The sequence below is a fragment of the Herpailurus yagouaroundi genome, unplaced genomic scaffold, assembly GCF_014898765.1.
Source record: "Herpailurus yagouaroundi ecotype Mexico unplaced genomic scaffold, PumYag 205, whole genome shotgun sequence".
In the NCBI taxonomy this organism is placed as follows: Eukaryota; Metazoa; Chordata; class Mammalia; order Carnivora; family Felidae; genus Herpailurus; species Herpailurus yagouaroundi.
Genome location: NW_024412436.1, coordinates 5,390,763 through 5,413,620, shown reverse-complemented (window position 1 = coordinate 5,413,620; position 22,858 = coordinate 5,390,763). Strand labels below are relative to the sequence as shown.

Sequence of the window (22,858 nt, the reverse complement as noted above, 5' to 3'; positions counted from 1 at the left end):
AAAAAGTTCCCAGCAATGACACAGTGGTCAGGATCGCAGGCTTTGCAGTGGGACAGTCCCTGGGCTACATCCAGGCCGGCTATTTGCTAGCCGTGCGGTCTCCCTGAGCCTACGTTTCTTCATCTGTAAAACGGGGAGACAGACACAATTGCCATTATGGATGGGTCGGGCCTGGCCTCGAGCCCAGCACTGGCTAAGCGCTCATTAGATGCCGGAAGTCATCTAGCTCGGTGTTTGGCACACAAGAGCTCAATAATTACTTGTTGAACAAATGACACTAAGTAATACTTCCATTCTTATTCCCCCTCAGTAAACTCCAGCCCAGCTGCTAGAGTGTTGGTGCTAAAACACAAAATTGCATGTTTGCCCGTCCAAGTCCTTAACTTCTGTCTCATTGGGTATAAAGCGTCCTTCAAACCCGTAAGCGATTGCCACTCTCGTTGGAGTCCCGGCTGGCACCCAGTATCTCTGACCCCACGTCCTACCGGCCTTCCCCTCACTTGGCCCACCTCTCCCCAGTTCCAGGAACATGCCAGGCTTTCCCCAGATGTCCACTCACTTCCTCCTGGGGTGGACTCTCGTGTCCCCTTCCAAGCAAGGACATCCCTGCACACCCTCCGGACGCCCATCCCCTCCACCACCGCCCTGACCTTCTCTGTGCACCTTCCCTGTGTTATCTTTCCTCTTAGCACTTCTCACGACCATTGCATACGTCACCCACTTACCTCGGTTATTGTCTGTCTCCATCTTTAAAATACTTTTAAACTATTTTTAAATATTTAATGAGCTCTGTGAGGTCTAGGATTTTTTTTTTTTTTTTTTTGATCTGCATGTTCACGGCTGTTCCCAAAGCACCTAGGACGGTTCTTGACACATACTAGAGACCCAATAGCTATTTGTTGAATAAATCAATGAACGAATAACATTAACGGTGGGTTCCGTTTCTGTGTCACGCGGCAAGAATCGTGGAACAAAGCAGCAAGGAAGCAGGTAGTGAGTTGTTCCTCACATAAGTGTTTCCAACCATCTGGATTTCCACCCACCCGAGACTCTGTTGAGCGATAGCCATGTTGGAAAAGAGTTTGGCCTTGATGGCCTTGAAGTCACTTCTGACTCTGACCGCTGTGCCTAGCTGGGCCTGCCTGTGCGGAAGCAGGACCACGGGAGCCCCGTGTGCCATCCCAACCCCCAACTCCCCTCTCCCCCCCGTGGTTAGCACCTGGCCATGGGTCTGCTCTAAAGCAATAGCTCACCACCGAACACTGAAATGACGAGATTTTGCACCAGCTTGGCCTTGAAACCAGAAAGAACCTGAGGGGGCGCTGGGCTGAGAGAGAAACGAACCAGACCAGCTGACACGCACCACCCCCTGAGGGGGGTCACAGGGCGGGAGGCCGAAAATCACAACCAGGGATACTGCCCATCCAAACGGGGACCGAGCTGGTTGGAAGGTTGAGCTATGGGGACCGTTTCTAGACGGTCTACCTGCATTCCCTGAGAGACGCCTTTGCAGGAGAACGCTGTGTCCACTGCGGTCCTCGGTCACCGTCATGAATGCCTGGGAGGAACGACACGGGTCTCGGACTTGACCACCATGACCACAAATGGTCACCAGCTCCGTGCTTTGGGAGCAGCCGGGAGGGGTGTGGTAGGTACCTTGTCCCACGTGAGACCATCAGAGGGAAGTCAGGACTCTAACATCGCCGTCAACGATGACACCAGAGATCGGCCCCAAGGAGAAGGGACGTGGGCGAGGGGAGACTTAGCAATTCCACCGCCAGGAATTTATTCCGAGGAAATAACCCCAACTGTGGACACGGATTAATGCAGAGGAATGTCCACGGCAGCACCATCATCATGTGTCAAAATGTGAAGCCATCTAAATGTCCAACGACAGGCAGTGGCAGAATAAAATGTGGCACTCTCTAGGCACGAAAATCGATGTGGAGAAACGTTTGACCACAGGGAAAGATGGCCAGGATTTATTGTTCCGTGAAAAACACAGCTGCAAAACTAAACGCACCTATTCGAACCTCGAAGGACAGTCACCAACATGCTAACGAGTCGTGGTGGCAAACTTTTACAAAATGATTTTTGTTTTTGCTTTGTCCTTTTCCGTATTTTCCAAGTTTTCCGCGGTAAGTGTGCTTTGACCCTGTCATCATTAAAATATGAAAAACATTTTCTTTAAAAAAATTTTTTTTTCAACGTTTATTTATTTTTGGGACAGAGAGAGAGAGACAGAGCATGAACGGGGGAGGGGCAGAGAGAGAGGGAGACACAGAATCGGAAACAGGCTCCAGGCTCCGAGCCATCAGCCCAGAGCCTGACGCGGGGCTCGAACTCCCGGACCGCGAGATCGTGACCTGGCCGAAGTCGGATGCTTAACCGACTGCGCCACCCAGGGGCCCCAAAAAACATTTTCTTTTAAACCGTGCGGGTTTTAGGATCTGAAAGCAAAAAATAAAATCCATCCCAATTTTAAATAGAATGGGCGGTGAAATGGCTGACTTCCAGGTCATGTTGTTTTCTTTTTTTTTCCTTTTTATTTATTTTATGTATTTTTTATTGTTTTTTAAATTTACATCCAAATGAGTCAGCATATAGTACAATAATGATTTCATTCCAGGTCATGTTTTGCTTGTTTCTCATTGTCTACAGGGCGGGAACGTTCTTGGTGGTAAATTACTACTTTTAGGAGGAACATTAAATAAATAAAGACAAGAAGATTGTAAGTGCTGCTGGTATTTGTTTTGGAAACAAATCTCTTTGAATACCTGTTATCCTGGAACTTAGAATTAAATTAAGACACGGAAGGGGGGCACCCGGGTGGCTCAGTCATTAAGCACGACTCTGGATTTCGACTCAGGTCAGGATCTCATGGTTCGTGAGTTCAAGCCCCACGTCGGGCTCTGTGCTGACAACTCAGAGCCTGGAGCCTGCTTCGGATTCTGTCTCTCTCTCTCTCTGCCCCTCCCTGACTCGTGTTCACTCTCTCTCTCAAAAATAAATAAACATAAAAAAATAAAAAAGACGCGAGGATGAGGGAAATAGCCTGGCATAGCAGGAGCACTGGACTGAGCGTAGGTCCTGGGTTGCAGATCTAGAATCACAAACTCTCACCGGGAACAAGCTCAGACCCTCATTTAAGGGGCACCTCCCCCCCATCCATGACCTGACTTGCACCTGCAGCGCCTTTCTGGTCCGCCACCAGCCTCATGACGGCCACCTCCTTTCTCAGGGCTCCTTTCTTGGTGAAATAGTGATTGGGACGTAGGAGATCCTTTACCAAGCAGAGACTCCGTGACGCAGAAGGGGAAGAGAGATGGTTCCAGAAAAGCCTCCTTCATCGTTTACCTAGGGCTGGCCTGGCCTGTGCGGCTCTCCGCCATCACTTCCTGCCCACTAGCCCCTCCTCCAGCCCCCGGCCAAAGGCAGCAGCTTCTAAGCTGCCCTCGGAGAGCTGCCTTCCCGTCCACCCATCTGGTCACACTCCTGTCACTCTGTGGCTCCTAACTGGGGTTGGTTACGCCCCGGGACAGATGAGCTGCAAAACTAACGATGCTTTGGCTCTGTCTACATGAGTCCACATCTTCCAATCCTCCATTTTGGGATGCTCAGGTCCCCCAAGAGTCAGAGGAGCAGGGACGTCGGGGTGAGGTCAGGTGCAGAGGGCCTTGAGGGGCTGGGGGAGAAGAGCACATGCTTCAGGGGTCAACCGAAGACCCTTGAGGTCAGGAGCAGACAGACATGGCCTCTGGCGTTTCCATGGGGGTGCCTCAGGCACTCCGTTTGGCAGTTCTACTCATCTGTTCAGGCATTGGCTTTTTTTAATTTATGGTAACAGAAAACATTTATTGTAGGGCTACTGTGTGCCCTCTGGGCTAGATAACGCATTATCTGCAGTTCTCCCCTGCAACCTTCAAGGCACGCAGAGTTGTCTTCATTTTATAAAAGAGAAGGCAGTTTCATAGAGGTCAAGCACCTTGCCTAACATCACATAGCTAGGTAGTACTAACGCCAGAATTTCAGTTTAGGGTTGGTTGCCTCATAAGTCTATCCTGCTTCCACTTTCTACTGAAACCGACCTCCCTCCATCTCGCCACCTAGGTGGAAATGCAGATGAAAGACGAAGGAGTCACTTGCCAACTGTGGATGCCCGATGTCAAGTGAGGGCTTTGCACGGCTTACGGCTGTCCCCCTTGGGAAGAGCCATTCCAAAAGCCATGCTCACAGGGCGTCCCCGAAGCCGTCATTTCAACCGCTGTTGGGGAAGTGACTAGCAATGGAGTAATTGGCCACCTCCTGTGCTGGTCAACTTAACGGCCAAAATGAAGTCAGATCGGATGGCCCATCACAGCTTAACCCATCACCAAGTGATCACAAACAAAAATTATGACCCCAGTCACTGGCTCTCAACCAGGGGCAGATTTTGCCCCCTGAGATAGTGACAATACCAGAAGACGTTTTGGGTTGTCACAACTTGAAGGTGCTAATGGGAATCTAATTAGAGGTCAGGGATGCTCCCAGACATCCTACAGTGCACAGGACAACCCCCCCACGCCGGGCAAAGACCCATCTGACCCCAGATGTGCAGAGGTTGAGAAACCCTGCTGCAAGCACTCAATCCAAAGGGATTTGACACAAGTGGACACTAATTAAATATCAGAAAGAGAAATTGGGAAATCGTCGGTTGGGTTAGCTGTGACTAAGGGAGTCCACATCCTATTAGGTCAGTCAGTGGGCATTGTGTATTTTTTCCAGTTTGTCTTAGTCAAGAGTGGTCTATGGAATTTACTCAGCTTTTCTTTGGGTTAAAACCAGGAATGGAACATTTAGCCTCTAGGAGGAGAAGAAACAGAGAATGAAAAATAATGTGTAATAATGGAAGCTCGTGTGCAAATTTTAGTAGCACGTACTCTCTCTATATAAGGTTATATAGAGACCTTATATAAGGTCCCTTTTAGAAGAGACCATGCCACCCCTCCGGGCCACAGGTATATACGTACATCACCCACCCACATGAACTCGTAGGAGGAGAGCTTGGGTTTGGATCCAGAAAAATGGAATTCAAAGTCCAAATCTACCAATAACCAATCTTGAACAAATCGCCTTCTTTAAGCTTCAGCTTCTCTACCAGTAAGAAGGAGCTCTGCTGGAACATCCCAGAGAGCTGTAGACTTTTCACAAAGTAATTTACATAAAAGCATTTGGCAAAACGGCCAAGTATGATTTAATCGTCCACATGATCACACACCCACAGAGGGCTTCTCCTTCAAGGGCTGCATGGATTCTTTGTACCCCATTTCCCCCCATGATCACCGCCTATGTTAGTTTCCCCTGGTGACTTTCAATCTCCTATGCCACACTGGAGGAATACTCTCCGTAGCATGAAAGGAAAGATTGGATTCGACTTATTTTACTCATGGCCCAAAGGAGAGTATTGCTTCCGAGAGGACGGTGCCTCCCGTTACCACGAGAAGGCGAGGATGATCAGGCAGACAGCATTTATGACACAGCTTTCCGGTTTCCAAGGGACAAAAGCTGGACATCACACAATGCTTTATTGTCCTCCAATAATTCTTCCCACTTGGAGCCAAACTCTGTTGGTCTTTAATTCTTGTCTGCTTCTGTCTTTCCTTAAGTAACAGGACGCTGGATTTTCACTTCCAACTTTTTTATTTATTTTTGGGACAGAGAGAGACAGAGCATGAACGGGGGAGGGGCAGAGAGAGAGGGAGACACAGAATCGGAAACAGGCTCCAGGCTCTGAGCCATCAGCCCAGAGCCTGATGCGGGGCTCGAACTCACGGACCGCGAGATCGTGACCTGGTTGAAGTCGGACGCTTAACCGACTGCGCCACCCAGGCGCCCCAGTGGGGGGTCTCCTTTCAAACCCAGAGATGGAAAACCGGGCCTAAGATGTAGTGAAGGTGAGTCTGGGCCCAAGCATCTGACTTCTGATCATTGCTCTTAACCAGGGGTTGGCAAAGTGTGGCCTGTGGCCAGATCTGAGTGGCTGTGGGTTCTGTAAGTAAAGTTTGGTTGGCACATCACCACGCTCGTGGGTTTACATATTGTCTGAGGCCGCTCTTGTGCTCTGCCAACCAAGTTGAGTAGTTGTGAAAAAGACCACGTGGCCCATAAAGCCCAGGATGTTTACTATCTGGTCCTTTCGAGAAAAAGTTTGCTGAGCACTGCTTGACGCTGGGTGTCATCGGAGGGACCCCAGTGGTTCACCCCTCAGGCGTACAGGGAGCACAAAGAAACAAATGCCCGAATCCCTGTGTCAAGAATCCTTCCGTTGGAAAGGCGACGTGTCACTACACGAACAGTTCATTAATAATACAAGAGTCAGATGGCGACATGGGCCAGCAATCAAGGAGAGCACAGTGCAGCGACCTTAGGAGCTGGCGTGTATCGGGCACTTAGGTCCTGGGCACCAAGCCCAGTCCTTCTCACGCATTACAGGGCCGCTTCCTCACAAAAAGAGACAGTGGCCCCTACCTGAAGGAAGACCATGTTCCAGATTAATGGTTGCTAACAAAAAGAAAAGGAATCGTGAGATTGTATTTTTTTTCTCTCATGGATACCCTTTCATTTATTTGTTTAGGCTTTTTTTTTTTTTTAATATTTTACTTTGAGAGAGAGAGAGAGAATGCATGAAAGCAGGGAAGGAGCAGAGAGAGAGGGAGGGAGAGAATTTTCAGCAGGCTCCACCCTGAGCACGGAGCCTGATGCAGGGCTTGATCCCACGACCCTGGGATCGGGAACTAAGCTGAAATCAAGAGTCAGACGCTTAACCGCCTGAGCCACCCAGGTGCCCCTCATGAGTACCCTTTGGGTACATCTTCCTGTACCTCCCCTGACTCCTAATTCCCACCCCTGCCCCCCCTCTTTCTCTCACATGTATGTGTACACGTGCACACCCACACACACACACTTTTTTTGCAACAACAGAGAAAATCAAGGTCATCCCTAGTCCCCTATCCACCTGTGTGTAAACAAACAGGTCTCACTAGAATGAGAATGTATTCTTGACTGAAACACACTTTCCTGGCAAGTCAGGGCTGGACCTTAATCCAGTTTCTCAAACGCTCATTGACTGCAGAAAGCTACCGAGAGAAGTGGCCAATTTCTAGTGACTCTTCCCGAGGAGAACATGCTCGAAGCATTTCTTTACTCAGAACAAAACCAGAACCGCCCTGCCTCACAGCTGGGGCCCCTGGCAGCTGTGACCTGGAAACATAACTCTTTCTTCTTCCCTCCCCAGCCAAGGAGACCACGCGGAGGGCAGGAGGGGCCAGCCCCTGCTGCCACCGTGGCCTCTCTCTCCTCCTGCCAAAGTCCCTCTGCCAGTGGAGGCCACTGCTATGGTGGAGCCAAGATGTCAGAGTTGGAGCAGGAGAAAGGAGGCTCTGGAGCAGACAGAGACACTGTCTAAACTCGAGAATGAGCCCCGAAGCTTGAATTACCATTCAGATTCATTTCGAGATCGCAGAATGTGCTGGCGATGTTTTTCTAAAGGGCAACCCCGGTGCTCCCGAGATGGGAGGTACCCTCCCTTCTGACAGACGTCTTCCATTTTCCGGAGGGAGGGAGGAGACAGAGCTGGCTCAGCAACCCCCCAATTGGCATCTCTGCCGGCCGTTTCAGCAGGGGCTCGACGGTCACCCAGGTAGGAAATGAATGTCTTAAGCTGCAAGTGTCCTTCCCTTAATGATGCCTGATGGCAAAGACCCGTGTCTTTATTGCATGTTAACATGCCTCTTCCCTTTCCTCATTGAGCCGCATCATGGCGAATGGCAATTGGCGTTCAAAACAAATAAACTGAGCCATCGTAGAGAGAACCTTGCCAGATAGTCTTAGGAGAAGTTGAGAAGCGTCGTCAGGACCAGACCAGGCCAGCAGGGCGTGGGGGCAGGCTGTGCGTCAGGGTCCCGAGGGCCCTGAGTGGAAGATGCCCCCAGGCTCTCTACCCCAGGACCCACCCTGAGAGTGGGGAAGGAGGGTCCAGGGATTGGGGTGGGGGACTACTGAGAACATTCGCAGGGGTTTGCTGGTTTCCTCAGGTGGGGACGTTGTGTTGCCTCCACCGGACCTGCCCTTTGCAACTCCCTTGTCCATGTGGCAAGCAGCCCTCAGCTCCTCCCTTGAAGTTCGTGACAAATGTCAGGCTCTTATCCCCCACCCAGAAGCAATACGGTTCGTGGGGGAGGGGGAGGGGCAGGCTGCCCGGGGTCAAAGCCCAGCTCCGGTTTGTGCTAGCCACACGCCGCCGAGCCTCCGTCCCCCCACCTGCAAAACGAAGACCAATAAAAGTGCCACAAAATTGGTTGACCTAAAACATGTGAAAAACACACACCGAGCGAGTTCCTCTCAACAGGTGTTAGCTGTTCTTGCCGCTTGTCACTTCACTAAACCAGCCAGACATCCATCAGCCCTTGTGAGTTCTCGGAGCTCGGCGGCTGGGACTTGTTACAAGCAGCATTGTCCTGCTTGCGCAGAAAACACATTCAGGATGAAGTAAGGCGTGTGACTCTGCTCTGAATTTTCTTTCAACCTCTGATAATGTTTCTGACAATGAAACGTATCGTTAAAACACACTCTCTTCACTAAACAGGAAAATTACTTGAATGTCTCTCATTAGCTTTAATCTTCTCTCCCCGACCAGGTTAACCTAACAGATGCCCTGTCACTATAAGAGGCAAGTTTGGCTGCCAGAATCTTCTATCAGTGGGTCACTGTCCCTGTGGTCACCGCAGGCCCTGGACAACCTCAGCGGAGAAGTCAGAGATGCCACTGATTCAGCCACACAAAGGCATTTTCTTTTCCCTCCCGAGGCGGGGGTGCCCGGCAGGAGGGTGGGAATCCCGGGTGAAATGGCATTAACAGAAAACCCTTGAAGGGAAATCCTCCCAAGTCCTAAGAATCCGTCCTGCCCACACTAGGTTGGGGAACAACCGAAAGGAAAATCTGGGCATGTCCCTCTTTAAGAAAATTAAACGTGGGCGCCTGGGTGCCTCAGTCGTCCAAGCATCCAACTTGATGTTAACTCAGGTCGCGATCTCACGGTTTGCGACACGGAGCCCCTCTGTGCTGACAGCGTGGAGCCCGCTTAGGATTCTCTCTCTCCCTGCTCCTCTCCACCTGTGCTCTCTCTCCCTCTCAAAATAAGTAAACGGTTTTTAAAAAGAAAATTAAATAGGTATGTTCGTTCTATGAAAATCCGATACGTGAAAACGTACACTAATGAAAATTGCTAAATTAGAAAACAAATCCCTCCATTCCTAAATGATTTGATAACACGCTTCTAAGCATGTTTTCTGCTCATGGAGGTGGCCGGTCAGCCACCATCAGGGCCTCATGGGCAGGCTGAGCTAACACCTCCCAGTCACCTGAGCTCCTGGTGGTCGCCATTCCAATGTGCCATGCATCTTCATGGGCACCTAAGACCCAAGCGGCCAGTTCAGGAAGCTCCATTTACTTACAACATGGCAACCTGGCAGCCCAGAGGACTGACGGCTGGAGCAAGAATCCAAACGTCCTGGGTTCAAGTGCTGACTCTGCCCCGTACTTTCTACGTGACATTCGGCTGGTTTATTGATTTCTTGGGCAAGTGTTTCTTCCCTGGTAAAATCTCCAAGTGGAACTTGGAGATATCTATCCTCCCCAGCTCAAATATTCTGTGATTCTGTCACATCAGGCCAGCTGCACATAGAAAGACTTCCCAGAGAGGTTCCATCTAGTCTTCCTGTCACTGAAGGTAAAATTCACTGGCAGCGTCAGACCGCCCCTCGACCCCAACCTAATCATATTACCACAAGCCACTTCTGATTACAAGGCAGTTAAACAACACGCGAGGCGCATGCTTGACGACTTTGCGAAATTAATTTCTCATAAGAATAAGTGTAAACTTAAAGTCACATTATTTTTAACAGTGCACTTAAATTGAGGCATTAATTTTTTGAATTGCATTATTTTGAATTTGCATAATTCAGAATCCAATTACATGTGACTTGTGTATTCTCTCTAAAAGGGTTTTTTAAACCTTCGAGAGAGGGAACAGAGGTAGTAAAAGAGATTGGCGATGACGCTGGGTCAGACTTGATGGAGAAAGACCATGGGTTTGAGCGAACCCACAGGACGACTATCCAAGACCATAGAGAGGATGCCCTAGAGAGGACCCAGGACCCAGAAGCACAATACAGGTTTCCTTGGGTCACCACTCTGTACTGAGTTTGAGATGACTGGCCAATTTGGAAGTTAGATTTCTCCTTCTCCTCCTCCTTCTTTCTTTTACAAAGAGAGAGAGCATGAGTGGGGGAAAGGGGACAGAGGGAAAAAGAGAGAGAATCTTAAGCAGACTCCATGCTCAGTGCAAAGCCTGATGCAGAGCTGCATCCCACGACCCTGGGATCATGACCTGAGCTGACATCAAGAGTTGGATGCTCAACTAACTGAGCCACCCAGGCACCCCTTCTTCTTCTTCTTCTTCTTCTTCTTCTTCTTCTTCTTCTTCTTCTTTTAATTGAAATCACTCCCAGCTTGAATGCTGCTAGAAGATGTTCAACCCCCAAATTAAAAATCCCTAAAGAGCCAAATCCTCTCTTTATTCTTTGGCGCAGAGGAGCCATTTTGTGCTCTTCAAAATGGCTGACAGGAATCTTCTGAGGAAGCTATGGTCTGAGAACAAACTAGGGATTCGATCAACTTCAAGGCTGAGACTTTGTGTTTAGAGCCATAGCTAGAAACTAACGGATGTTGTTTTTTCCAAACCAAAGAAATCAAGAAATTGAAGATAAAAACTGCTCTCTAAATCTTCCCTTCCACATTCTCCCCGCTGCTGGGCCCTTTAGATTGCAAGAGTTCGTGATTATAACTTTATTCACAACCCATTTGAGGTTTCCAAGCAGCTCCCTCCCCAAGATGAGATGACAAAGCTTTGAAAATTAGAGGCACCCCTCCCCTCACCCCAAAGAGCTATCCTTGACGAGGCGCGCTCTGTTGAAACGGAAGGAATTTGCTTTATAGCAGCCTCCCTTGTGGAATTATGTATGGGAGCATTTAACAATACAGCATTTGCAATGGGCAGGTGAGAGCTGGCCAACTTTTTAAAGGGGATTTCACACACCAGGTCAGCAGGGAGATGGATAGGTGAGCTGCAGTGGATACAATTATTTGACTTTCTGAGCCGTTCTTTTTGAAGCCTCTACCCTTAATAGAAAGAAAAAGAATAATCCTCTTTGCCAACCTTTTGTAGCTCAATCTTTATTGTTCCCACTAAAATCCAAAGAAAACGGACAAGATTCATTTTGTCCAGAAAGCATGTGTGTATTTTATATAGGTCTGAGCTTTGAAGCATTGATAGTTAAGTGGGAGAAAAGACAAAGATTTCTCTCTAATCTGAGGACATCAAAGGGGGAATTTCTGAAGCGCTCTGGCCTAACTCAAAACGGCCCTGGGTGGTATCTCCCGATATACCCCTCCTTTGCTACTAAACTCAGCGTGGAAATTAGCACAGGCTCGCAAAATGACGACAATTAGGCCAGACCGTACAGAAGCAGGCCTGTGGGTAAATTAAGACTTTGAGAGAACGTGACCCACTGGGCCAGGGAAGCTTTTCTTTTACTTACGGGCTCTCAGTGACTCAGTGGGCATCTCTAAGACACTGGCCTGGTCACTGGGCTGCTTGGCCAACCATCTGTAGGACTGGTTGTTTGACGTTGGGTGCAGGAGATGTGCTTGGTTACTATTTACTCACTGCTAAGTCCGGTAGCTGACCTGGACTTTTAAACAATCAAAAGTTTGAACCATCAGATTGTTCAAGTATCTGCTTGAACAATCAGATATTAAAAATAATTGTCGGTCTGGTGCCACCAACTCTCGATGGCCAAAGTAGGCCACACCCATCTGGTTGGATTGCTTGCCATTCTCTTCTGAGGGCAGAAATAAACAAAGAAAAGCACCACACGCATTTGGACTACTTTAGTCAAAACACAGAAGATGGCCACCGTGGAAAGAACTGGTGAGAATTGGGGGAGCTGGCGACGCTTTCTGCTGACGGGGAAGTTCCTGAAACTGTTTTCGTACTGGGCTTCCACTGCGCGAAAGACTCACCATCGGGAACTCTCTGGGTTGGGTTTTTAATTCTGAGTTCTGAGAACAGTACATTTTCCACCCTCTTTTGTCACCTGACTGCTGGTAACAGAGGGTAAGAGCGGGCCCAGGAGAGTCACGCATATCTGGGCTTGATTGTAAGGGGGCCTACGGGTTTCCACAGGAGGCAGTCAGCGTCTTAGTGGAGGGAGCTGGGAGGAGGAAGGACAGGACAGCGTGAAGGAAAGACAGCAGGCTCACGTTGGGAGGTGGGGACGTTCTGAGGGGAGTTGGGGGACCTGGAGACTCTGCATCTATAAGGAGGCCACCCCTCCTCTCCAGGATCCTAGCGATTCTAGTCTGGACTTCTCGCCCCCCTCCGGCACAGAATCTCTGGAAGGTGCGCGGAGATGTCTCAGCTCTAGTGCGCACCTCCCCAGATTGCCGGCTGTGAGTCCGACTGACGTGCCAGGCACACCAAACCAGTCCCTGGTGCACACGGAAACACATAGGACGTGCCCAGGACGTGTCCATGAGTGCACAGACGGGCACATACGCACGCCAGGCACAGGAGTGCGTGAACGCTGGACATCAGTGCATGCACGCACACACTGGAACACACCAGAACACACACACACACACACACACACACACACTCGCACATGGCATCCCACACCAGCACATGCACAGTAGGGCACGAGCGCCTGCACCCCCACCAGAGCACTTGGGTCAGCACGCACTGGCACACACGTTTGCTAGGACCGGGCTTGGGCACAGGCTACTCCCATGGTGGAGTCACCTGGTAACAGCTGCCTTCTCCCCGGAGCAGGTCGCTCTGGCCATTCCGCCCCCTGTGGCAACAGGGGACAACCTTCACCCCCACCCCCACCCCCAGGTTGTCTTTTTTTTTTTTCAATTTTTTTTAATGTTTATTTATTTTTGAGACAGAGAGAGACAGAGCGTGAGCAGGGGAGGGGCAGAGAGAGAGGGAGACACAGAATCCGAAGCAGGCTCCAGGCTCCGAGCTGTCGGCACAGAGCCCGACGCGGGGCTCGAACTCACAGACCGCGAGATCGTGACCTGAGCCGAAGTCGGAGGCTCAACCGACTGAGCCACCCAGGCGCCCCAGGTTGTCTTTTTCTATTCTTTCCCCCCTAACACCTCTTCTCTCCAATTCTCCATCACCACCCTCAGCCCGCATGATGAAAGGGCAGTTCTAACTCAGGGGCCGTCACATTATGTCTTAGACCCAGGCGGGGGTATCGCATGGAGGGGAACTGGCGAAACACAGAAACGCAGCGCTGAGTTTCTAGTATCTACAGCGACAGAGAAGTAGGCATTTGTTATATCCTAAATGGTGGCGTCGGCTTACGTTCTGGGCTGTCCTCCCCAAACCCCAAGGCTTGCAAAGGCAATGCACTCTTAGCCCAGCGCCCTGCAAATGTCCTGTGGAAGCTCTTGAACACTCCTGTCCCAGCCGTCCTGCCGGCCAGCTTTGGGAAGGTACCAGAAATTCACGTACGTGGTTCTTCAATGCTTCACGTACTTTTCTCTGCAGCGGATTTCTTAACTTGATTTGTTTTGCTCCAGTCACCAGCAAAAGGGTTTGCCCTCCCTGAGCTCAGCTCAAGCAAATGCAAGGGGACTCAGGGCATAAATCATTGAAGACTGCTCACAGACGTTTGTCATTCAAAGGCAATTGCCCCACTCCTTGAGGATTTTCACAAAAACAAACAAACAAGCCAAAAAACCAATCTCCACTCAGTCTGTGTGTAACACTCTACTGTTCTTTAAAATCTCACACATAAAACCTTACACACTGTATGAAGACACGTTTTTATCCAACAGATCAATTACAGGCTATTACTTAGACTCTAAACCTCTCAGATACGATTTAACCTCATTTAGCTTTACACGTTTGGTTTTCACATACACGTAGGGCGGTGGGGCTGCGGAAGGTGAACACACAGACCTGTGTCGGTTGCAAACTGAGGGCCATCCCTCCCAAGACAAGCTCCCAAACAGCTCTATTTCTCAACAGTGAAACAGAGAAGAAGGATTTTACCAAATGTGTGGGAAGCACGAGCTCAGAATTGTAGTAACGTGCCAGAGAGAAACATAATTCCGTATTAACTACCGAATATTTCATATACTCGGCAGGAAAAAAAAAAAAAGCCTATTACACGAGGACACACAGCGTCAAAATTATTATTTCTTCCAAAATGGGAAGGAAAACAGTAAAGGATGCTTGCTAAAAGGAACGCCTTCACAGGTCGGCCTCAGAGTTCAGTCACCAGGGGTATGACATTGTCAAATGACGAGCGAGCCCCCGGGAAAGAGGCTGCAGAGAACCCTCGAGAATGTATACACCGGACAAGGTTGTCAGAGAAACCGGCTTTGGGGCCTCGCTCTACTCTTAGGCCAGGTCATCAAAGCTCGGAGCCTCGTTGTCTGTGTTCACAAAGAGAGAACCCTACTGCTTCATCTGCTACCCGCATAGCATGGCAATGAGGACCCCGTAAGTAAGGGTGTAGGAAGTCACTTCGTAACTATAAAGGGATGACTGCGTTCAGAGAGCGGCGGTCTGGACGGGGCAGGGATCCTGCCTGTCCTTGTTTTCTAATGCTTTCTATTTATCTATTTTTTCCCCCCCTTGAGCTGAAAATCAGTTGCTGCGTAGCACAAATCATAGCAGGCAAGCAAGGTGGTTGGTGGAGACTCCTGACACCTGCCCCACTGCAGTCCCGCTGCTTCAGACGCAATCTGCTCTCTCTTCAAGTCACTTCTTACCAAGTCCTTGGGTGCCCCCCCCCCTCCCCCGCCCCCGATACATCTGCAGTCAGGGCACGAGCATAAGGGTTAATAAGCCAGAAAACGCTGGGCCTCGTCCTTGGATTTTTCACGCCAGAGGCTCCCGCGAGAGAGTTAAAGATATTGTGATAAAGGTGGAAGTCCAGACCTAAAAAGTATTTGGAGCCGCACGGAGACGAAGTTTAGTTTCCGAATCCTGGGAGCCAATGCCAGCGCGGTGGGGGCCGATAAGTAAATGTTCTCAAAAAGTGCCATTTCGAGACCACATGCAATTCCTTTGCTAGGTGCAAGGCACGTCCGACTCTCTCCTTTCTCATCTCACAGATGAGAAACCAAAGCCCGGAGAGAGCTGTCTGCCCAAGTTCACCCCGCGATTTAGCGACAGAGAAGAAGAAAGATGTTATCCAGCTGTCGCCCTGGGAAAAATGACGCTTGTTGTCTTTTGCAGGTTGGGAGGCTCAGGCCCACATGCTGACTGGTTTCGACTCTTCGGGGAACCTTTCGTGAGCGGCACTTCTGAGTGGCGTCTCTGCTCCCCAGTACCCTGCGGGAGGCAGACATGACTGCCGCCATCTTATAGAGGAAGGACAGGCTCTGAGGGCGGCAGCTCAGAATCCAGATCTTTCTAGCTCCACGGCCCGCTCTCTCCCTCCACTGTGTAGCTGCCCCCAGAGAAGATAGGACACTTGCAGATGGTCAGAGTTAGGAAACAACTCTCTTTCCTCCACTGGATCGTTTTCAACAGAAGCCTGAAGTATCCTGCAAAATGTTCTTTAATTTATTCTTTTAACTGTCAACCCGGGAGAAATTAGCCCAAGGACATAATTCAAAAGACAATTTTAAAGCTACGTATGTAAAGATTTTTCTTGCAGGCTTAGCTATAATAACAAAAATTAGAAACAGCCCAATGTCCAACAGTAAAGAAGTAGGAAACTACGTTACGTAAACTCTGGAAGTTTACATAGCAATTAAAAACCATCGTGAAGGCTAGGCATAAAAAAAAAAAAAATGCTCACGATAGATTATTAAGAAAAATAAGCACACGGAAATGCTTTTATGATGGCAACCATAAAAAGATGTGTGTACACTCTTTTTAAAATATTGGAATGGAACATAAAGAAAAAAATTGAAGTTATTGGGCTAGCTTGTAAGATTTTGGATTTAAAAATTGCGTAACTTCCTCCGATGAGTTTGTGATATTTTTGTTAAAACACCTCAAATTAAGAGAAGGGAAAAAAGCGGTAGTTACTTGGAACATTTAGTTGGTAGCTCAGACCAAATGAGACTACACCGGCTAAACTGCTTTTTTCTTGTTTCCGTATTTTGAGGCAATTGTATACTGTGATTTTTGCCATCATCCACAAACTCTTATTTTTCTCCTGGTGCCTCTCATTAACGAGGTTTTTTTCTTTTTTAAGTTTATTACTTAACATTCTCCCACAGTGGATAGCCTTGTTTATTTTCTGTTTTTTCCTTAGGGTTTAAGCCAAGTCAGAAAAACGAACGTCTTTCTTCATTCGTTTATGTTTGAGATATAACATTATTTGAATCATATGAAATTATCTTGTTTGTAGGTCCAAAAACAAACAGCGGAAATTTTATATCAAAAATTTTAATAACAGCAGATTGTATCTTAGACCATCCTGGCAACTCATTTTGAAGCATTCTGTTCCCTCAAACTGTCCTGTCCCCTCCACCAGCTAAATTTTGGTTGGTTGGTGGGTGGGTGGGTTTAGATTTAAAAGCTAAATTCTCTAGAAGGGAAGTCCAAATAACACCATTCCAGTATATTCCTCGTAAACCATTAAAGTTAATATAACTACGTGGAAACATCTAGAATTCTTTCGTTCACCCACTTTAATTCATTTGACACGTATTTATTGTGTGTGGGCTCAACTCATGGCAGTGCGCTAAGCGCGAGGCACCTCTCTAAACAAGACTGAGGTGTCTTTTCCCTTGGGGAACATAGACTCCTTTTTGCAGGCTGGGAGGGATGGCTAAGAAAGGCGGTGACTCACCAGATCAGTTTGTTTCAACTAACGTGCCAAGTGACTGACTGGTTTGGATTCTTTTTTAAGCAGATTGACTGAATGTTTGCTCAAATTGATTCAATCTACCATCAGGTCATTGTTAATGAGAACTCGCCTTGGCCCGATAAGAGAAGAAGTCTATATTGAGCTGTCCCCGCTGTTTATTTAATCCATTAGCTGACCACAGGTACATATGGCTCAGGAGAAAAAGACTCCCGAAGGGTGTCTTTGGACAGCTCTAATGTAAAACAGTTCCCGAAGAAGTGCCTTAACTGTTCTAAATAAAACGCAAGACACGATGCCTGGGGGACTCTCGAAAGTAAGAGTGGACATCCAGTAAAAGTTAAATCTAATTTTTTAAAGACAAAGGCAAAAATAAAAAAACATTTTTCAAAACATACAGCAGTGGTCAGTTACCTGAGGGACAGCTTCCCAGAACTGTTTCTGGGGGCCATTTCACAGCAGTGGGGTCTCTAAGCCAGCAAGTGGGAGAAACGCCAAAGGAGAGAACTTAAGTAGCTCATCTGGATGAGCAGTGCCAGTGACAGGACGTCGAAATATTGGTGAAAATGCCATTGTCCTGTACCACCTAGGAGTTCCCCTCGTGTCCAGCTCTGAGCAGCTTAAGCAGAGCTCTGGCGTTCGAGACGTTTGCATTTAAATACCCAGTCACTGGACACCCATGCCAAGCATTCAGCTTCGAGATCTGGGTGGCCACCCCGACCAGTGACGAGCTGGTGGACTTTGTCCTCTAATTTCCTCCCCCTAACTATTTAGATTATACACTTGGGAGCATGTTTTCACTTTGGGGGAGTATCCCCTACAGAATAAGTGTCTTAAAAAAGGAAGATGGCGGTTCTAACGCTCATCCGGTGACCTGCCCAAGCTTTGATCCTTGTTCACAGTTGCCGGCCCCCCCCGCCCCGCCCCGCTCACATGTTCCTGTGCTGTAGGCTCAGAAATCAAAAGGAGGATAAGTGGGGCTTCGACGGATGGAGAAAATGTCCAGTGCTGTTTACAACCCAGCTGAGAGCAAATTAAGAATTCTAACCATGGGTTTCCACTTCCTGTTGCTAGATGTTGAGAACAAGAAAACAGACCGTGATGTAATAATAGTAATAATTAACACAGCTTCCATGTATTGGCTGTCTGCTATGTATCGAGCATATTACATTCATTTCTCACCTTCACAGTTCTGCAAGGAAAGTTATCCTTACTTTAGAGGGGAGAAAACTAAGGCCCAGAGAGGTTAAGTAACCTGCCTACCGTTGCGCAGCTAGGAAAGTGGCAACGCCGGGATTCCATCTATGATTGGCCTGACTTTTGCCACCACATCCAGCCATCTCCTTGAAAGTAGAGCGAGCGGCAAACCAGCCTGGGGGGCTTGCTTTTCCTGAGGGTTTGTGGCCGAGCTGCATCTCTTGTCTGGAAAAAGGGCAACGGCCACACTGACCAGCTGGAAGCATTCTTGGCCCCAGTGGGGTAGGGATGTAGGGGTACTGAGTAGCTGAGGGCCCTGCAGGCAAAAGCGTGCCCCTGCCGCTAGGCACACCCCCTTTGTCGCGACTAGCCTCAGACCCCGGCGACCGGCTTGGCAGACTCTCACCCAGGGAGACCTCCTCCCGTGGAGACGCTAGGTCATTATTTGCTTTGATCCTCATGATCTGGGCATTTCCATAAAAGGCACATGGAAAGATCTCTAATTTTAAAAAGTTTGGAGGGGCGCCCAGGTGGCTCAGTCGGTGGAGCGTCCCACCTCGGCTCAGGTCATGACCTCGCAGTTGGTGAGTTCGAGCCCCGCGTCGGGCTCTGTGCTCAGAGCCTGGAGCCTGCTTCGGATTCTGTGTCTCCCCCTCTCTCGCCCCCTCCCCCGCTCATGCTCGGTCTCTCTGTCAAAAATAAATAAACATTAAAAAAAATTTTTTTTTTTAAAGAGTTCGGAGATAGGTGACTTCACTGAGCAAGAAAAGAGAGACCTCAGCTCAAATTCTGTCAGCGGCCTTTCCGCGGAGCAAAGTTGTAAAGGCAACACGATGCCATTTGCAGCCCTGGGGGTTACAGGCCCAAGTCTCTCCTCACCTCACCTCAACTGGGCTGAGCGCTTGGAAGAACCTTCTCGGGGAGTAGCTGAAAGGGCCGTCCCCACACCAGCACAGCAAGGGGCCTCGCACGATGGAAAATCCCGTCCATCCTGTTTCTTCCTCCTGGGCGCTGTGCGTGGAACTGGGCACGGCCCGCATCTTGTCTGCTGGGTGGGGTCTTGTTTGTCACGCGTGGCAGCCACCGCCACCCAAGCAGCTTTTTTTTTTTTTTCCCTCATCTAACTCTAGTTTGCTGCTACCTTGGCCCCGAGGCCAACACAAACAGACCGGTGAGGAAACCGCGTAGAAGTACCTCGCGGCCTGAAGCCCGGGGTCTGAAGCCACTGCCGTCAGCTGTTCCCCTGAAATCACTGAATTCACTGGCTACTGTGGCATCAGGGACCCTCTTGTCCCCCGCACGCAGGACGGGCCCGGGACTTGCTCTGGGGCCCTCACCTCACAGGGCCGTGTGACTCACACCCAACAAGGCTCTTCCGAGAAGAACGCTTCGACCTTACAGAGTTTTCAGAACCCCCGAGGTGTCAGGCTGGGGCTGTGCCATGTTCCCTGTCAGGAACAGAAGCACCAGGGGCCTCCCCTGCCTTCTCAGCACTGTCGCCAAACGCTCTCCCGCACTGAGGTGACCCGTGACGTGGAGAAGGGACATGTGTTTGTGACCTGTCTTCCTGTGTCTTTAGGTTCAAATACAGCTGGTCCTGTTTCTGGTAAAAATGCCACGATACCAATCTCCTGAGACAGTCTATTTTGTCTTTCTTTTCACATGTGGGCCTCATAATGTGGCCTAGACAACACGGTGGCAGTGAAAGGATTCTAGAAAAGCCCCGCTTCCGCGAGCTAAAATGAGGTGAGGAGTAAGTTCTCTCGCTGGTCGGTTGTTACGATGGCGACTTAACAGGTCACATCCTCTCATCCGTCCCTACGTTCCGTCAGCGTCTCTAGCTTTTTGGCCTCAGATAGAGGGCTGCTTGCAAGTGAGGGTGGTGGGTGAGTCACTGAGCCACAATGGGTGTGTCCCAGGGCAGCCCCTGGCCGTGGGGGGGGGGAGGGGGGAGGGGGGCAGGGGCAGCCATGACAGAGCTGAGTGGAGACACGGGCCCGGAGGAAGGCCCCTTCTGTCCTTCATGGACATCGCTGCTCAGTCCCTGCCCCGTCCAGGTGCTTCAAGTCAGCCAGAGTCACAGCCGTGCCCCCTTCTGACCGAGAGAAATGTTTTTTGTTGGCAAAGGACAAAGGAAAGAGGCCAAGTGACGGAGCCAGCCAGGGGGTACGAGGAGAAGACGCAGAGACGAGACGAGCGTCGCAGTATGAAAAGTGGCCTGGCTGATGTGTTCTCATCCCATCCAGCGTCTGTTAAATACTCCCTCTCTTTTTCTCCGCACTGGGCCTGCCTCAGTCACTCCTCTGCCCCCTTCCTCCCTGTCCTTTCCCCTCCATGGACTGTCCTCTCTTCTGTTAGCACTAGAAACACCTGTATTGGGGGCAGGTGTGCATTGAAGCAGCTGGGTCTGAGCCGATGCCCAGCTCGGCTGCAAGGGAGCCGATCCAACCTGCTCAGCTTCGAAAGAGATGCCAGCTCCTCGCTACCCCTCCGCTGCGTACCCCCCCCCCCCCCCCCACACACACACACGCAAGAAGAGTTTCTGGAAGTTCCTTGCCATCCATCTGTCCGGCCTTACCTGTTCCTGGGAGCTGTGCCTGCAGCAGGGCCATGATGACAAGCGCCTTCCACATCACCTTGTCCTTTCCCCCAGGGTGGCACCAGGAGGCCGAGGCTGTGGCAGCCATGGCTGGGACCCAGAAGAGAGACGGTCTCTCTGCTTTGTGCTGCTGCCTCCTCAGGAAGTAGAGTACTGTGGGGCCTTTGAGAAGGCAGACACCCGCCAGCAAGGCCAAGAAACGCACTCCCCCTTTCGGTTCACGGGCAGGAAGCTCTGGAGGTTTGAGGGTTTGAGGGGTGTGTGTGTGTGTGTGTGTGTGTGTGTGTGCGTGTCTACATCTTGCTTTTTCTCTCATTTAACCGTTGCTTTACTCTCCTTTTCTCCTAATTTTTGTCTAATTTTTATCTAACTCCTCTCTTGATGGGTGAAGCCAGTCCCTAGGCGAACAGGAGTTCCCAATGCGTGCAAGGACATTTTCCTGCACTTACATATTTTATAGATGTTGGGGAGACGGCAGAGCTCTGGATCCAGGAGAAATGCAGAGACAGAATACCTGGGCTTTGGTGCCTATCTCTGCTACCCAGGTGCTGTGTGGCCTTCAGTAACTCACTCAGCGTCTCTAGACATCAGCATCCTTACCTGTAAAGCAAATGGCTGGAGTAGATCTGAGGCTACAGACCCAAACTTGGCCTTGAGTTGGAACCACATAGTATTTCAAATGCTTTTGCTGGTCGTCAACATTGAAACACTGGCATAATTTACAATAATAAAAAGATAAATACCTACAAACAAAGGTAATGAAAAGTGTTAGTTAGATCTATATGAAATACATTTTAAAACATTACTGAAGGATGCAGAAGGGACCTGGGTATATGGAAAAGTCTATGGTCTTTGATAATCTTAAGAAGACTACAATTCTTTGTAAACGAATCAACCCATTCCACGAAAAGTATCAACACACAAATAAAACTCCTACAATTCAACAATAAGAAAACATAACCCAATTAAAAATTGGCCAAAGATGGGGCGCCTGGGTGGCTCAGTCAGTTAAGCGGCTGACTTCAGCTCAGGCCATGATCTCGCGGTTCACGAATTCAAGCCCTGCGTTGGGCTCTGTGCTGACAGCTCAGAGCCTGGAGTCTGCTTCAGATTCTGAGTCTCCCTCTCTCTCTCTGTCCCTACCCCGCTCAAGCTCTGTCTCTCTCTGTCTAAAAAATAAATACACATTAAAAAAAAAATTGGCCAAAGATCAAAATAGATACTTCTCCAAAGAAGATAAGCACACAAGAAGGATCTCAACATCATTAGATAAATGCAAAGAAAAACTACAGTGACATTGGCCATGGAAACATTGTTCTCGAGATGTCTCCTCAGGCAAGGGAAGCGGGAACAAAATTGGGACTATTTTTAAAAACTATTGGGAATACACCAAAATAAAAACTTTTTGCACAGTGAAGGAAATTATCAACAAAATGACAGGGCAACCTATTGAATGGGAGAAGATATTTGCAAATGACATATGCAATAAGGGGTTAATGTCTAAAATACATGAAGAACTTAAACAACTCAACACCCAAAACTGATTAAAAATGGGCAAAAGACCTGAATAGACATTTTCCCAAAGAAGACATCCAGATGACCAAGTGACATGAAAAGATGCTCAACATCACTCATCATCAGGAAATTGCAAATTAAAACCACAATGAGGGGCGCCTGGGTGGCTCAGTCAGTTGAGCATCCGACTCTTTTTTTTTTTTTTAATTTTTTTTTAACGTTTTATTTATTTTTGAGACAGACAGATACAGAGCATGAACAGGGGAGGGGCAGAGAGACAGGGAGACAGAATCGGAAGCAGGCTCCAGGCTCTGAGCCATCAGCCCAGAGCCCGACGCGGGGCTCGAACCCACGAACCGCGAGATCGTGACCTGAGCCGAAGTTGGACGCTCAACCGACTGAGCCACCCAGGCGCCCCTGCAGCATTATATTTAAAATAGCCAGGATACAGAAGCAACCCAAGTATTCATCCACAAGTGAACAGATAAAGAAGATATGGTATACATAAACTACGGAATATTACTCAGCCACAGAAAAGAGTGACATCTTGCCGTTCGCAACAACATGGGTGGATGTAGAGGGTATAACGCTAAGTGAAAGAAGT

At 49.1% G+C, this 22,858-nt stretch overlaps 1 protein-coding gene across 2 annotated transcripts in view; it reads right to left on the bottom strand.

Annotated features, from left to right (window-relative positions):
* Window positions 1-20,893, bottom strand: part of CD247 (CD247 molecule) — a 74,453-nt gene extending 53,560 nt beyond the window's left edge. The window contains exon 1 of one of the 2 annotated variants that reach the window (XM_040451774.1): window positions 20,719-20,893. In XM_040451774.1, coding sequence (XP_040307708.1) covers window positions 20,719-20,827 — 109 coding nt within the window. In that variant the 5' untranslated portion in view covers window positions 20,828-20,893. The remainder of the gene's footprint in view (window positions 1-20,718) is intronic. The other variant, XM_040451775.1, reaches the window with a different exon arrangement.
* Between the last annotated feature and the right edge of the window lie 1,965 nt (window positions 20,894-22,858).